The sequence below is a fragment of the Polypterus senegalus genome, chromosome 6 (assembly GCF_016835505.1).
Source record: "Polypterus senegalus isolate Bchr_013 chromosome 6, ASM1683550v1, whole genome shotgun sequence".
In the NCBI taxonomy this organism is placed as follows: domain Eukaryota; kingdom Metazoa; phylum Chordata; class Cladistia; order Polypteriformes; family Polypteridae; genus Polypterus; species Polypterus senegalus.
The window spans coordinates 189,615,020-189,628,874 of record NC_053159.1 but is presented as its reverse complement, the minus strand read 5'-3'; the positions used below and the strand labels follow the sequence as shown (position 1 = coordinate 189,628,874).

General features: G+C 41.3%; 1 protein-coding gene across 1 annotated transcript in view; it reads left to right on the top strand.

Moving 5' to 3' along the window:
• The window catches only part of itga4 (integrin alpha 4), a 191,297-nt gene that overhangs the window by 45,759 nt on the left and 131,683 nt on the right, over positions 1-13,855 (top strand). Inside the window, exon 9 of the mRNA XM_039757752.1 lies at positions 3,901-4,038. Within this exon, the coding sequence (XP_039613686.1) occupies positions 3,901-4,038 (138 nt within the window). The remainder of the gene's footprint in view (positions 1-3,900; positions 4,039-13,855) is intronic.

The window sequence follows — 13,855 nt, the reverse complement described above, 5'->3', positions numbered from 1 at the left end:
GACATCTGTCAAGTGTTGTAAGCACACAACCGGTTTCATCGATAACTTCACATCCAGCTTTTGAGAGTTTAAACATTCATAAACATCAAAGTGTCCACTACTCAAATCGTCACCTGTGAATCTAAGATGTTTAAGAGGCATTGGCGGTTGTCGAAAGGTGTAAAATATTTGGCCATTTCGGTACACTTGAAATCGACAACCGAACAATTCAGCGGCAGCCATCAACTCACATGCAGAACCATAGGTGAAGGGCTTAAGCATTTCACTCTTCTAGTGTTCCTGTGTAGTATAATTATCTCCTGTACCGTCATCAGTCCACACCTTGAACCTGTCCCAGTCATTCAATACATAAGACACAATGGATATCAAGAGTGAGCCTGATATGGCTGTGCAATATGTAACAAAGAGAATGGAAAAGCTAGGTGCCATCTCCGGGCATGGAAATCACTCGGTAAGTGACAGTTCTTTGATCGATGGTGATCATCTCGATAGACATGGTAATGGGGGTTGGAATGATAAAGTAAATGTAAAGTAAGTCTAAAATACCTACACAATAACTATAATTGTAATAAACAAACAATAAAACAGCGAAGAAGCCGTGGATTAAACAAAAAGGCTGTAGTTATCAGTAGGGAGCCGTGAATCCCGTGGCGAACCAACGAAGGGAATGTAGAGACTGGAGCGACGGACAGCCTTATATAGGCAGGCAGCCAACAACGTGGGAGGCGTTGGGACCTCGGTGACCGAGGTGCAGGCTATGGACGTATATATGTACGTAAGTAGGATTCAGTTAACGTTAACGTTGGGAACCCGTGTACCAAATTTCTTGAAGATGGGCCCATAAGTAACAAAGACTGTTGAAAAGTTCAATATGGCGCCCGACAGTGGCATCATACCACCGAAACAAGTACGTACATTGGTTTCGGTTAGTTCAGGGATGCCGCCTACCAAATTTTGAGAAGATGGGGCCATAAATAAGAGAGTTCAACATGGCGGACGTTGTTGACCGTTATGACCGTTATGCGTAGAATTTCGAAATGAAACCTGCTTAACTGTTGTAAGTAAGCTGTAAGGAATGAGCCTGCCAAATTTCAGCCTTCTACCTAAATGGGAAGTTGGAGAATTAGTGACGTTGGAAAGTTCAATATGGCGGCCGACAGTGGTGTCATACCAACGAAATAAGTACGGATATTGGTTTCCGTTAAAAGTTCAATATGGCGGCCGACAGTGGCATCATACTACCGAAATAAGTACAAAATTTCAGCCTTCTACCTACACAGGAAGTTGGAGAATTAGTGACGTTGGAAAATTCAATATGGCAGCCGACAGTGGCGTCATACCACCGAAATAAGTACGTACATCGGTTTTGGTTAGCGCAGGAAAGCCACCTACCAAATTTCGTGAAGATTGGGTCAGCCTTTTACCTACACGGGAAGTTTGAAAATTGGTGACGTTGGAAAGTTCAATATGGCGGCCGACAGTGGCGTCATACCATCGAAACAAGTAAGTATATCGGTTTCGGTTAGCCGCCTACCAAATTTCGTGAAGATGGGGCCATAAATAAGAAAGTTCAACATGGCAGACGTTGTCGACCATTATCGACCGTTATGACCGTTAAGTGTAGAATTTCGAAATGAAACCTGCTTAACTTTTGTAAGTAAGCTGTAAGGAATAAGCCTGCCAAATTTCAGCCTTCTACCTACATGGGAAGTTGGAGAATTAGTGATGAGTCAGTGAGTGAGTCAGTCAGTCAGTCAGTCAGTCAGTGAGGGCTTTGCCTTTTATTATTATAGATATATATTGTGATGGATGGCCGGCCTTTATATTCCGTCCCTCACCCCCAGGCCGCCAGGAGGAGCTCTCCCGACAGCATGGTCGTGCCCCGAGTTCCAGCAGGGCCCATGGACTTTGTAGTTTTTATACACAGCACTGCTGGATACCTTGGGGACCACAAGGATTCGCTTTAGGGAGGCTTGTGGACTCATATATGCCCTATAACCTGTAAGTGCGTCATAATCCCGTGACAGGAAGAAACTATGTGCTTCCGGGGTGAAGATACGGACTATTTACACTGACCCGGAAGGGATAAGGACTTGTGGACTGGGGGCAGGAACACCTCTGGGTCTAGGGGTATAAAAAGACTCTGGAAGAGCCCAGACACTGAGCTGAGCTGGGAGGAAGGGTTGCTAAGTGTTTGGGGAGGAGGATTGTTTGATTGTGCTTTATTATTGTATGAATAGTGTAGGGAAGGTGCTTGGTGCACTATATTATAAAAGAATAAAAGAGTCTAGGACTTTTACTCGGTGTTTAGAGTGGTACCTGAGGGTTCAAGAGGTGGATCAGAACCTCTACTGCTACAATATATATATATATATATATATATATATATATATATATATATATATATATATATATACACATACAGTACAGGCCAAAAGTTTGGACACACCTCCTCATTCAATGTGTTTTCTTTATTTTCATGACTATTTACATTGGTAGATTCTCACAGAAGGCATCAAAACTATGAATGAACACGTGGAGGTATGAATTCAGGTGACTACCTGTTGAAGTTCATCAAGAGAATGCCCAGAGTGTGCAAAGCAGTAATCAGAGCAAAGGGTGGCTATTTTGAAGAAAGTAGAATATAAAACATGTTTTCAGTTATTTCACCTTTTTTTGTTAAGTATTAAAGATATGAAAATCTGCAAGAACAGCAGAATGTCCCGCGTCAAAAGTTAGTCAAGTCAAGTTAGGGAGCATGCAGTAGTATAGCGCGTTGCCACACCCACCACACCATGAAACAACTTGGGATCCCGGTTTGCAACCCCCCAGGCAGACACGCAGTCCAGTCCCACCCTCCAGAAATGACCCTCTTTCTGCTGCAGCCAGGTGTTACGTGGGCGACCCCTTGGCCTGGTCCAGCCACTTGGGTCCCCAACAATGAGGATCTGACGAGCCAGATCGCCCTCAGGTAATTGCGCCACATGGCCATAGTGCCGTGTAACTGACGCTCCCTCACAATGTAGGTTATGTGCCTCATTCGGGACTCCATGAGCTACACAAAATAAGACTAGCGGTACCCAAGGATTTTCCGTAGAGACACAGTACAAAAGGAGTCCAGTCTTCGTCTCAGGTCACTGGATAGCGTCCTTGTCTCACAACCATATAGCAAGACAGGAAACACCAGGACTCTAAAGACTTGGAGGAGGTTTATTGTAAACCTTTAACAAAGCTGCTTCATTGCTGTAACAGGAACAAGTCCCAAAACACAATCCAGAAGCAGAATCCCAACCAGAAAATATACAAATGCTGTGGTGATTGCAGCACGTGAAACGATTTTTGTCTCACACTTTGGCTCTGACTATCAGGATTTTGATACGTCCATTTTTTATTTGGAAGTGTTGGGAGTTTCTCCTTATGGCCTGCTGTCAAAGGTGAAGATGTTTTGGATTTATGTTTGAGCCCGGCCTTCATAACACATAGACTGTACGACCCCTCTAATCTCTACAGTAATGAGTACTTTAGGGGGCCACAAAGGTTCAAGGCTAACTGCAAATATGAATAAAGATAACAAAAAAAAAACAAAAAACAATTACTGCGACAAGAGTGCAGGCAGTCTGATGGTGGTTGCTTCGTTTCTCTCCTTTTGACCTGTCACACGCGGTGGCTGAAAGCCTCTGTCTTATCTTTTTGAAGTCACAGTCAGGTCATTGAGGAAACCAGGAGGGTCGGGTGGTATACCAATACCAAAGTGTGAAGAATGTGAAAACAGGAAACTCTCAATGATTGAAGTGGAATGCCACACTGCTGCTCTGGCACCAGCTCACTCTCTTGTTTTTTTTTGCTTGGCTTGGCCGTCTCCATACTAATAAATCATTTTGTCTCCCTGTTGTTTTTTAGCTTGGATCCTATTATGGTGCTTCTCTCTGCGCAGCTGACCTGAATGCAGACGGACTGACTGACCTGCTTGTTGGCGCACCGATGTTCAGCACCGTTAGAGAAGAAGGGAGAGTCTATGTATACTTGAACCGAGGAGATGTAAGTCTGCTGCCGTTGTGCACTTGGGCCCCTGCTGGGGTCTTGAATGTTGTGCTATGGTTTCAGTTAAAAGACCCTTTAGAAAGAAAAGAACAATGCGATACGATGATAAGGCTGTAATGGAGTGGAAGTGGAGATTGGGATGACGGAATCACTGAATGCGTTTACAAGCACACGCAAAACCAGGAGAAGGTGAGTTACCCGGTTAAGGCAGAAGCCTTTTTTCTTAAAAAGCCCCCTGTACATGCACAAGTGCACTTCTGGAGTTCCCCTTTGACAAAATACAATACAATTTATTTTTATAGCTCAAAATCACACAAGGAGGGCCTCAATGGGCTTTAACAGGCCCTGCCTTTTTTGACAGCCCCCCCAGCCATGACTGTCTAAAATGACAAGGAAAAACTCCCAAAAAAAAACCCTTGTAGGGGAAAAAATGGAAGAAACCTCGGGAAAGGCAGTTCAAAGAGAAAGCCCTTTCCAGGGAGGTTGGGCATGCAGTGGGTGTCAATAAAAAAAGGGGGTCTTTACAATACACAGAACTGAACACAAGTAATCCTGAATACAATAGAATAGTGCAGTAGAAATATATTACAACTACAGAGCAGAATTCACATAATACAATTTGGATTTGTTCAGAGTCCTGGTGACCTCAGCCATCAAGCTGCCTCCCCCTATTGGCCATTCCATAGCTGAGTCAACACTGAGCCAGCCAATCTGATGAAAGGACCCCTCGATTCTTGAGATCCTCCATCAGAAATGACTTTACTTTAGGCAGGTAAAACAACTTGGCAGGTGGGCCGTGGCACCAAGTGCCATATTTGAGTACCAAGAAAAGAAACAGAATAGGTGAGGGTCAGTAACAAATTGTAACTCTCATATTACTTCTGTTTTAGTGCTAATAACTAACAACACAGATGCAATCTGCACAGTTAATCAGCAGCTCTAGTCAGGGTGTGCTAAACTGGAGTACTGAGTCTTCAGCAGGGATTTAAAAGCTTAGACTGAAGGGGCATCTCTTATAGTAGCAGGCAGACCACTCCACAGTTTAGGGACCCTCTGTAACTAAAAGCTCGACCTCCTACTCTTATTTTATTAATCATTGGAATCCTAAGCAGACCAGCATCATAAACACTCCAACGTCATACATATAAAAAAAGAATCAGCATCGGCAATGGCTGTCGTGAATCCACACAGAATGCATGGAGCCTGTTAACTCCCAAGTTGTTGTGGGGCCAGATGTGATTATCGAGCGAGAATACACATCTGGGGGCCAACCATTAAAAAGCGTGTAGTGAACGGTAGCGAAATCCTGCACTGCAAAGGCTCCGCCCACAAGGCTTCTTCCTAAAACACCTGCCCCCAGCATCTCCAGTCACTGAGTTTTAAATTGCTGCCGGGGATTCAGGAAAAGAGCAAGTTAAGGAAAAGAGAGTTACTGAACAAAGGACTTGACACTGAGAGAAAATCAAAAGCTACTTGTAATGTTGCTGTTATCCATTCAGAAGCTCAGAAGCACAAAGTAACTGAAGCTTATTGACCAATTTGTACATTTTAATGAGCACTGCGACAGAAGCGAGATCTACTTGGCTCCGCATGTTTGAAACGCTGTTCTGTCGGCTATGATATCTTTCCATCATTTTGGCTATTGCATCACTATATGTCATAACAGTGAACAGAGCATAGATAAGCATTGTGCTCTGTGGATATACAACGTTTTAAAACGCTGTGGCCATGTTGTCACGGCATGTTTGCAATGTTACATTTCTTAAGTTATTCGTGTAGACGTGTAGTCAGGAGGTTTACAGTCATATGAAAAAGTTTGGGAACCCCTCTCAGCCTGCATAGTAATTGACTCTCCTTTCAACAAAAAAGATAACAGTGGTATGTCTTTCATTTCCTAGGAACATCTGAACACTGCGGTGTTTTCTGAACAAAGATTTTTAGTGAAGTCAGTATTTAGTTGTATGAAATTAAATCAAATGTGAAAAACTGGCTGTGCAAAAATGTGGGTCCCCTTTCATTTTCCTGATTTGAATGCCTCTCACTGCTCAATGCTGATGACTTGGTTGGATGAGCAAGTTAAGCCTTGAACTTCATAGACAGGAGTGTCCAGTCATGAGTGGTAAAAGGTATTTAAGGTGGTCAATTGTAAGTTGTGTTTCCCTTTGACTCTCCTCTGAAGAGTGACAGACAGCATGGGATCCTCAAAGCAGCTCTCCAGAGATCTGAAAACAAGGATTGTTGAGTCTCCTGGTTTAGGGTAGGGCTACAAAAAGCGATCTCAGAGGTTTAAACTGTCAGTTTCAACTGTAAGGAATGGAATCAGGAAATGGCAGGCCACAGGCACAGTTGCTGTTAAACCAACTCAGGTCTGGCAGGCCAAGAAAAATACAGGAGCGGCATATGCAGAAGCAGGATTGTGAGAATGGTGACAGACAACCACAGATCACCTCCAAAGACCTGCAAGAACATCTCGCTGCAGATGGTGTATCTGTACATTGTTCTACAATTCAGTGCAATTTGCTCAAAGAACATCCATCTGTAAGGCACGGTGATGAGAAAGAAGCCCTTTCTGCACTCACGCCACAAACAGAGTTGCATGTTGTATGCAAATACTAATTTAAACAAGCCAGATTCATTTTGGAACAAAGTGCTTTGGACTGATGAGACAAAAATTGAGTTATTTGGTCATAATAAAAAGCGATTTGCATGGCGGAAGAAGAACACCGCATTCCAAGAAAAACACCTGCTACCTCCTGTCAAATTTGGTGGAGGGTCCATCATGCTGTGGGGTGGGCTGTGTGGCCAGTTCAGGGACTGGGGCCCTTGTTAAAGTCGAGGGGCAGTTGAATTCAACCCAATATCAACACATTCTTCAGGGTAATGTTCAGGCATCAGTCACAAAGTTGAAGTTATGCAGGGGTTGGATATTCCAAAAAGACGATGACCCAAAACACAGTTGGAAATCTACAAAGGCATTCATGCAGAGGGAGAAGTACAATGTTCTGGAATGGCCGTCACAGTCCCCTGACTTGAATATCATGCTTGGCAGCCATCAAATTGAACTGAACTGGAGAGATTTTGAATGAAGAATGGTCAGAAATACCTCCATCCTGGATCCAGACACTCATTAAAGGTTATAGGAGGTGTCTAGAGGCTGTTAGATTTGGAAAAGGAGGCTCAACTAAGTATTGATGTCATATCTCTGTTGGGGTGCCCACATTTATGCACCTGTCTAATTTTTTTATCATGCATATTGCATATTTTCTGTTAATCCAATAAACTTAATATCACTGCTGAAATACTACTGTTTCCATAAGGCATGTCACATATTAAAATGAAGTTACTACTTTGAAAGCTCAGCCAATGAGAAACAAAAATCCAAAGAATTAAGAGGGGGTTCCCAAACATTTTCATATGACTGTATGTCTTGCAGCCTCATCGATACATCAGCTGGTGTCGTTAAGCAGATTTGTCGATTCAGGTGTTTTGAGCCCTGAAATCTGCGTCTCTTGTGGCTCTTCGTTATCAGCTCTCTTAACAATAGCTATTTTAATGACATGTGACACACTGTTTACTTCAAATGCATGTTTTACAGCTGCTAATTCTTTGAAAGTTACATCAACTCCTCTGCTATTGCCATAACACTGAACAATCGAAAGCACCCACAACACCTGTGACGACATATCGTTCATGTCTCATGTCTTTGAATGCCAGTGCATAATCTAAATGTACAGAACGGTTTTTCCCCTTCCACCAGGTTATGTTTATCTTTAACATGTGCAATGAGCTCTGTGCACACGCAACACACAGATGTTTAATTTGTGTCTTTTTTTTTAGGAGACTTTCTGGCTGTACTGTTTATTGTAGCCAAAAACTTGTTGTCTGTCAGAGCAGGTTAACAAGAGCACCTCTGCACTCTTCAGGTCAATATCCCCGCCCCTACTTGTGTGCACCGCCTTCATGATGCATTGGATTGGTCTAAAAATGTGACACTCAATGAGACGTCTCATTGTCCTCACCCAGTTTTAAGTAAAATCCACTCATGGCTGTCTCCAGTCGTATATATTATACACCTGGCTTCAGTAAGATTAGTCATTCCCAAGCAATGTGGGGAATGTTAATATTAACATTCTTACAAAAAAGTAACAAAACATGTTATATTAAAATGTAATGCATTGCAAACTGTGAGTTAAATTTGCATTACTTTTTTTCTTTTCTATGAAAAACTGCACATTTGACTGGCCAGCATTTGTTACTAAATCCTGTAAGTCCATATATAAATTAAAACTGACCAGAAGCACAGCAAAACGGGATCATTTTCTTATGTTTTATAAATACATTTAATTTACTGTGTGAAGTGAAATAAATCACATCCATCACCTTTTCATACCCTCTACCTAAGCTGATATTTGCTGTATAAACACTGGCTGCTGTGTCAGCCGAGCACACTGTGCCAGTATTTCTAAAGTGTATCTTTAGCTAATGGCTGAATTAAAAGTATATTATATTATATTATATTATATTATATTATATTATATTATATTATATTATATTATATTATATTATATTATATTATATTATACTAGCCATCCCCTGCGGCTTTGGCCATGTAGTAGTGAAACAGGACAGTGAGGAGGGCCCCGCCCGGCTCCCCACTCCTGATGTCACGCTTCCACCTCCCCTCGGCCTGCAGCCTCTGTCTCGGATTAGTGTGAATATATCGCTCATGCAAGTGAACTATGACTCTTAACACAATGAGAGAAGTCGCAAAATCAACTGGAATGTTCAAGCAATTCTAGAAAAAAAACCTGATCTAAATCCGTTAAGTAGTTCTCTTGTTCGCTAGCTAAGTGGATGTAAGATACACCTTGAGGCTGGCGCGTGAGTGAGGTGGGCCCCCGTTCCCCTCCCCACTGCGTGTGTCTCGGATTTGCACAAATAAATCAGCGATCTATGATACTTAGTGCAATGGGAGAAGTCACAAAATCAACTGGAATGTTCAAGCAAATTATAGGAAAAAACCCAGATCTAAATCTGTTAAATAGTTCTCTCGTGAAAAGCAGAGAGACATACAAACAGGTCTGAAAACCTGTAAGAAATTTCGTGCTTGGACCACGGAATTTTTAAAACCATTTCTTAGCAAGCAGCTATGGGCCAAGGGAACCTACATTCCAAATTTTAAGTCCCAAGTCCTTATGGTTCGGCAGATTTCGTGATGAGTGAGTCAGTGGTATTGGCTTTATATTATATTATATTATATTATATTATATTATATTATATTATATTATATTATATTATATTATATTATACCAGTAATGGCGCGCTGCATGGTAATGTGTAGTGAATCCACTTGACTTGAGCACTTACATTGTTCATACTCTTTCTTTGTACGTTTAGCATTCGTTTGCTCCTGAACTTCCTGAGCAGCTCTTCTTTTCGCCACCCTAGCGACCCACTTCTCTTCTTTCGTCGGCATCTTTTCACATTAAAACTGATTAAGTCAGTGTTTGTGTTGCAATTACTTAGTACATTTTCTTTAATTTTTCACTGAAGACTTCAATCTGCCTGAAGAATATTTTAAGATATGAAGAGGTAGAGGAAGTGACGGCGAAGGTGGTAGGGATTAGAACAGAGCCCGTATGCATGTGCCGCACGGCTGCCCTGCTGGCTGATTCTACAATAAAATAAAAAGAGGAATAACCTTGGAGGTCATCCTCACCTGAAAGCGGACAGTAGACATCACGTAGTATATGTGTACCAAATTTCGGGTCAATCTGTCAAATGGTTTGCAAGCTACAGGTGATTTAAAATCCTGGACAGATAAACAAACAGCCATGGTAGCGTATTATATAGAAACCAGTAACAGCGTACTGCACGTTATCATGCAGTGACTACACTTGACTTGGCATTCCTAGTTTTCATCTTCTTTCTCTGTCTCTGTTTAGCCTTCATTTGCTCAGAGGTTGATGCGCTTGCTGCTTCCAGAGCAGCTCTTCTTTTCCCCACCCTAACGGCCCACTGCTTCTCTTCCTTCGTCGGCATCTTTTCACGTTAAAACTGATTAAGTTAGTTTTTATGTTGCAATTACTTAGTATGTTTTACTTAATTTTTCACTTAAGCCGGCACTTAAATCATTCTTGAAGTAGATTGAAGACTTAAGATATGAAGAGGTAGGGGAAGTGACGGCGACGGTGGTAGGGATGAGAACGGAGCCCGTATGCATGTGCCGCACGGCTGCCCTGCTGGCTGCTGCCAAAGTTGATTCTACAATAAAATAAAAATAAAAAGAGGAATAACCTTGGAGGTCAATCCTCACCCAAAAGTGGACAGTAGACATCACGTAGTATATATGTACCAAATTTCAGGTCAATAGGTGAAACGGTTTGCGAGCTACAGGTGATTTAAAATCCTGGACAGACAAATGAACAGTCACGGTAGCGTATTATATAAGAAGATTATATTATATTATATTATATTATAATGGCCACACCAAACCCTGTTCCACTGTGAATATCCAGTTCAAAAAAGGGTTTTTGGGTGCAGCCAATGATTGAGTTTATAGTAAGGGGAAATGTCAGTAAGTCTCGCCACATCCTTCTCTTCTGGTTTTATACGTAGAGTGCCTACATTTATACACTACAATTCCCTCAAGACCCTCCACATCAGTAATCTGTGCCACAAGTATCGTTAACAACAACAACAACAACATTTATTTATATAGCACATTTTCATACAAAAATGTAGCTCAAAGTGCTTTACAAAATGAAGAATAGAAAAATAGAAGACACAATAAAAAATAAACATAAGTCAACATTAATTAACATATAATAAGTAAGGTCCGATGACCAGGGTTGACAGAAAAAACAAAAAAAAACTCCAGAGGCTGGAGAAAAAAAATAAAATCTGTAGGGATTCCAGACCAAGAGACCGCCCAGTCCCCTCTGGGCACTAACATATAACAATCGTCAAACAGGACAGCCTATACAAAAGGACACACCCCTTATGTGGTAACAATACAAACTGTTTGCTTTAAATTTCACTAAAATGTCTAATATGAAGACACTTGGAATTGTGGGTTTTTTGGAACATGTCACACTGATTGTTTGAATTCCGTTCTTTTAAACTTTTTGGAAACCCACAGTAAATGCAGCTGCAGAATACAAAATGTAAATGTAGCCTGATGTTTGTTTTATTCCATCCCCTTTATCCATCGATGCTGTTTAAATGAAGATCAGATCTTGATACACATTTCGTGGGGTACACTTACTTCTTCACATGTTTGTAAAAGTGAGTGATGGTCTTGAGTATTGGAGAGCCATGTTCCTATGAAAAAATTCCATCTTTTCCTGAAGTGACACACTTCCTGTAAGACAAGCAGCACTTTATTGCCGATGCAGATGTCCTTTCCTGATGCCACATGCTCCAGTTGACCACGATGCTCTACTTACATTTTCGTTTTGGTTTTGATATTAATTCCCAGTCAATCTTCAATCTTCACTGTGGTTTTTGTGTCACATTCTGGACTCAAGTTTCCTCGATTCTCACTCTCTCTCTCTTTTTTTTTGTTTTTTGACCCTGTTCTAGTTTGTTTACCACAACTGTCTCCTGATTACATTTCTCTTTCTATGCTGCTGCCCCGTGTCATCCATAAAAATACAATGAAAAAGAAATCAAAGGCATTTTCAAGAACATAAAACACAAAAGCATTCCTTAAAGCCGCAATATACAACTGAGACCAAATGTTCCCATCCACCTTGGGCAAGGATTTCCAAACTCCATGTTTCCCAGCTCCACACATGTCATCATGTCTTCAGATGTTTGCCGTTTTAAGTCGACTTTATTTCCATAACCGTTAATGGCAGCTAAAAGGCAGATTGATTTCCGCCTTTTTGATATAAATTCTGTAACGTTCTCGTCTGTTTATAAAAGTGAGAGATGAGTATGTGGAGCATAATGATTTTATCTCCAAGATCAGAGGGGCATGGTTGGAAATAACAATAGCATCGTACTTGCAGGATTTAGTCATAGTCAAGAAATGGTTATCTACAAAAAAATAATCAATTCTTGGGTAGCAATGATGCACTGGTTAATAGAATGAATATGTTCTTGAGTTTGGGTTTAGAAATCTCCAGGGGTCTGATAAGTTGTGGTCAGTTACAAACTGTGCAATTGTATTTGTAGTGTTAGATGTCATCGCCTCCGTGACAGGAGGCCTATCTAAGTCTGGATTTAAAAGACAGTTAAAATCCCCAGCCATTATAATTTTATGAGTGTTCACATTGGGAATGGATGCAAATACATTTTGGATGAATTCCCCATCATCCACATTGGGTGCATAAACATTTATCAAAATCACTTTATTTCACTGTAATAAATTGCCCATGACAATCATGTATCTCCCTTCAGGATTAGATACAACATCTGATACAACAAATGAGACTGTTCTATGTATAAGAATTTGTAAAGCTGGAATGGAACATTTGGCCAGTCCAGTCTTTTTGCACCCGGAACTAATCCTTGCTTAATAAGTGGGTCTCCTGTAAAAATACTATTTTAGCATTTAGACTTGTTAGGTAAGAGAATACCTGATTTTGTTTGAACAATTATTGCACACTTTCTGTAAATCCAATAAACTTCATTTCACTTCTCAAATATCACTGTGTGTGTCTCCTATATGATATATTTAACTGACATTTTTTATCGTAACAACCAACGATTTATACAGGAAAATAATGACTATTAACAAAGTTGCCCAAACTTTTGCATCCCACTGTACTTTCTTTCTTTTTAATTCGTGGCTCATGCCTTTCACATTCCAGCTCACAAACTTTCCCGTCTTGGAGACATTGATTCTGAATTTTTGATGTCATTTTGTAGTCTTAACCAAAAGTGAGACAGCTTTGACCTTAATTTCCAATTTTCCCAGGGTTTATTGCCATGCAGTCTATTGTTACGTTGGTAATTATAATAATAAGGATTAAAATGATAGATTAGAGATAGCTTGCTCTCTTTCTCTCCCCCCAGCACAGTCTCCCCTAGGGAATCCATTCCCGGATGGGTTTATCCATTCCCAGGAATTCGGGAATCCTGTATGTCTTTTCCGGGAATCCTGGGCTCCCAGGGATGACACAGTGCACGGGCATCTCACATGTGAACGGTTTTGGAACGGCTGACACTTATTTTTAATAAAACTACTGCAATATGTTGACACCAATAAAAGACTAACCGTATCTACAAGCAGTTCATGCTGTCATATAAGTACATGTATCTAGTTAGTTGCGGTAATAAGAGCGTAGAAAGCACAACGTGTCCAGCGTGCGGTCGTCCAGGCGAGAGTGCACCTATGTTCAGAGTACGCCAGCCGCTGAGAAAGCACGCTCTGCCTTCACTGAAGTAGGTGGCACAGTCACCAGATACCTCTACACTTGTTCTAAACAATGCCCACACTTGCCATTGCTCTGAAACACCGCCATTTCAGCTTTTACTGATGCATCCAGTTTCTTGTCATCATTCTGTGATGGCAAGTTTCTTGGCACAGATAATGCAAATGCAACAGACTGACACATTGCAATTTCAAGTTACTGTTCAAAGCCGTTGTCTGACAGACGTCAATGAAGTCTGCCCCATCCCGGCATTTGTGAGCTGCAGAGTGCAGACTCCTCGCAGTCCACTGTGCTCAGTCTTAGTGGGAGCCGGGAGACTGACTGCTGCTGGTCTGTTGTTGACTAAATTAATCAGCAACACACTACACCGTGGGCCAAAAAACCATGTCACTTTATTATTTTCAACTATAACTCTGTTATTTCTTGATCGA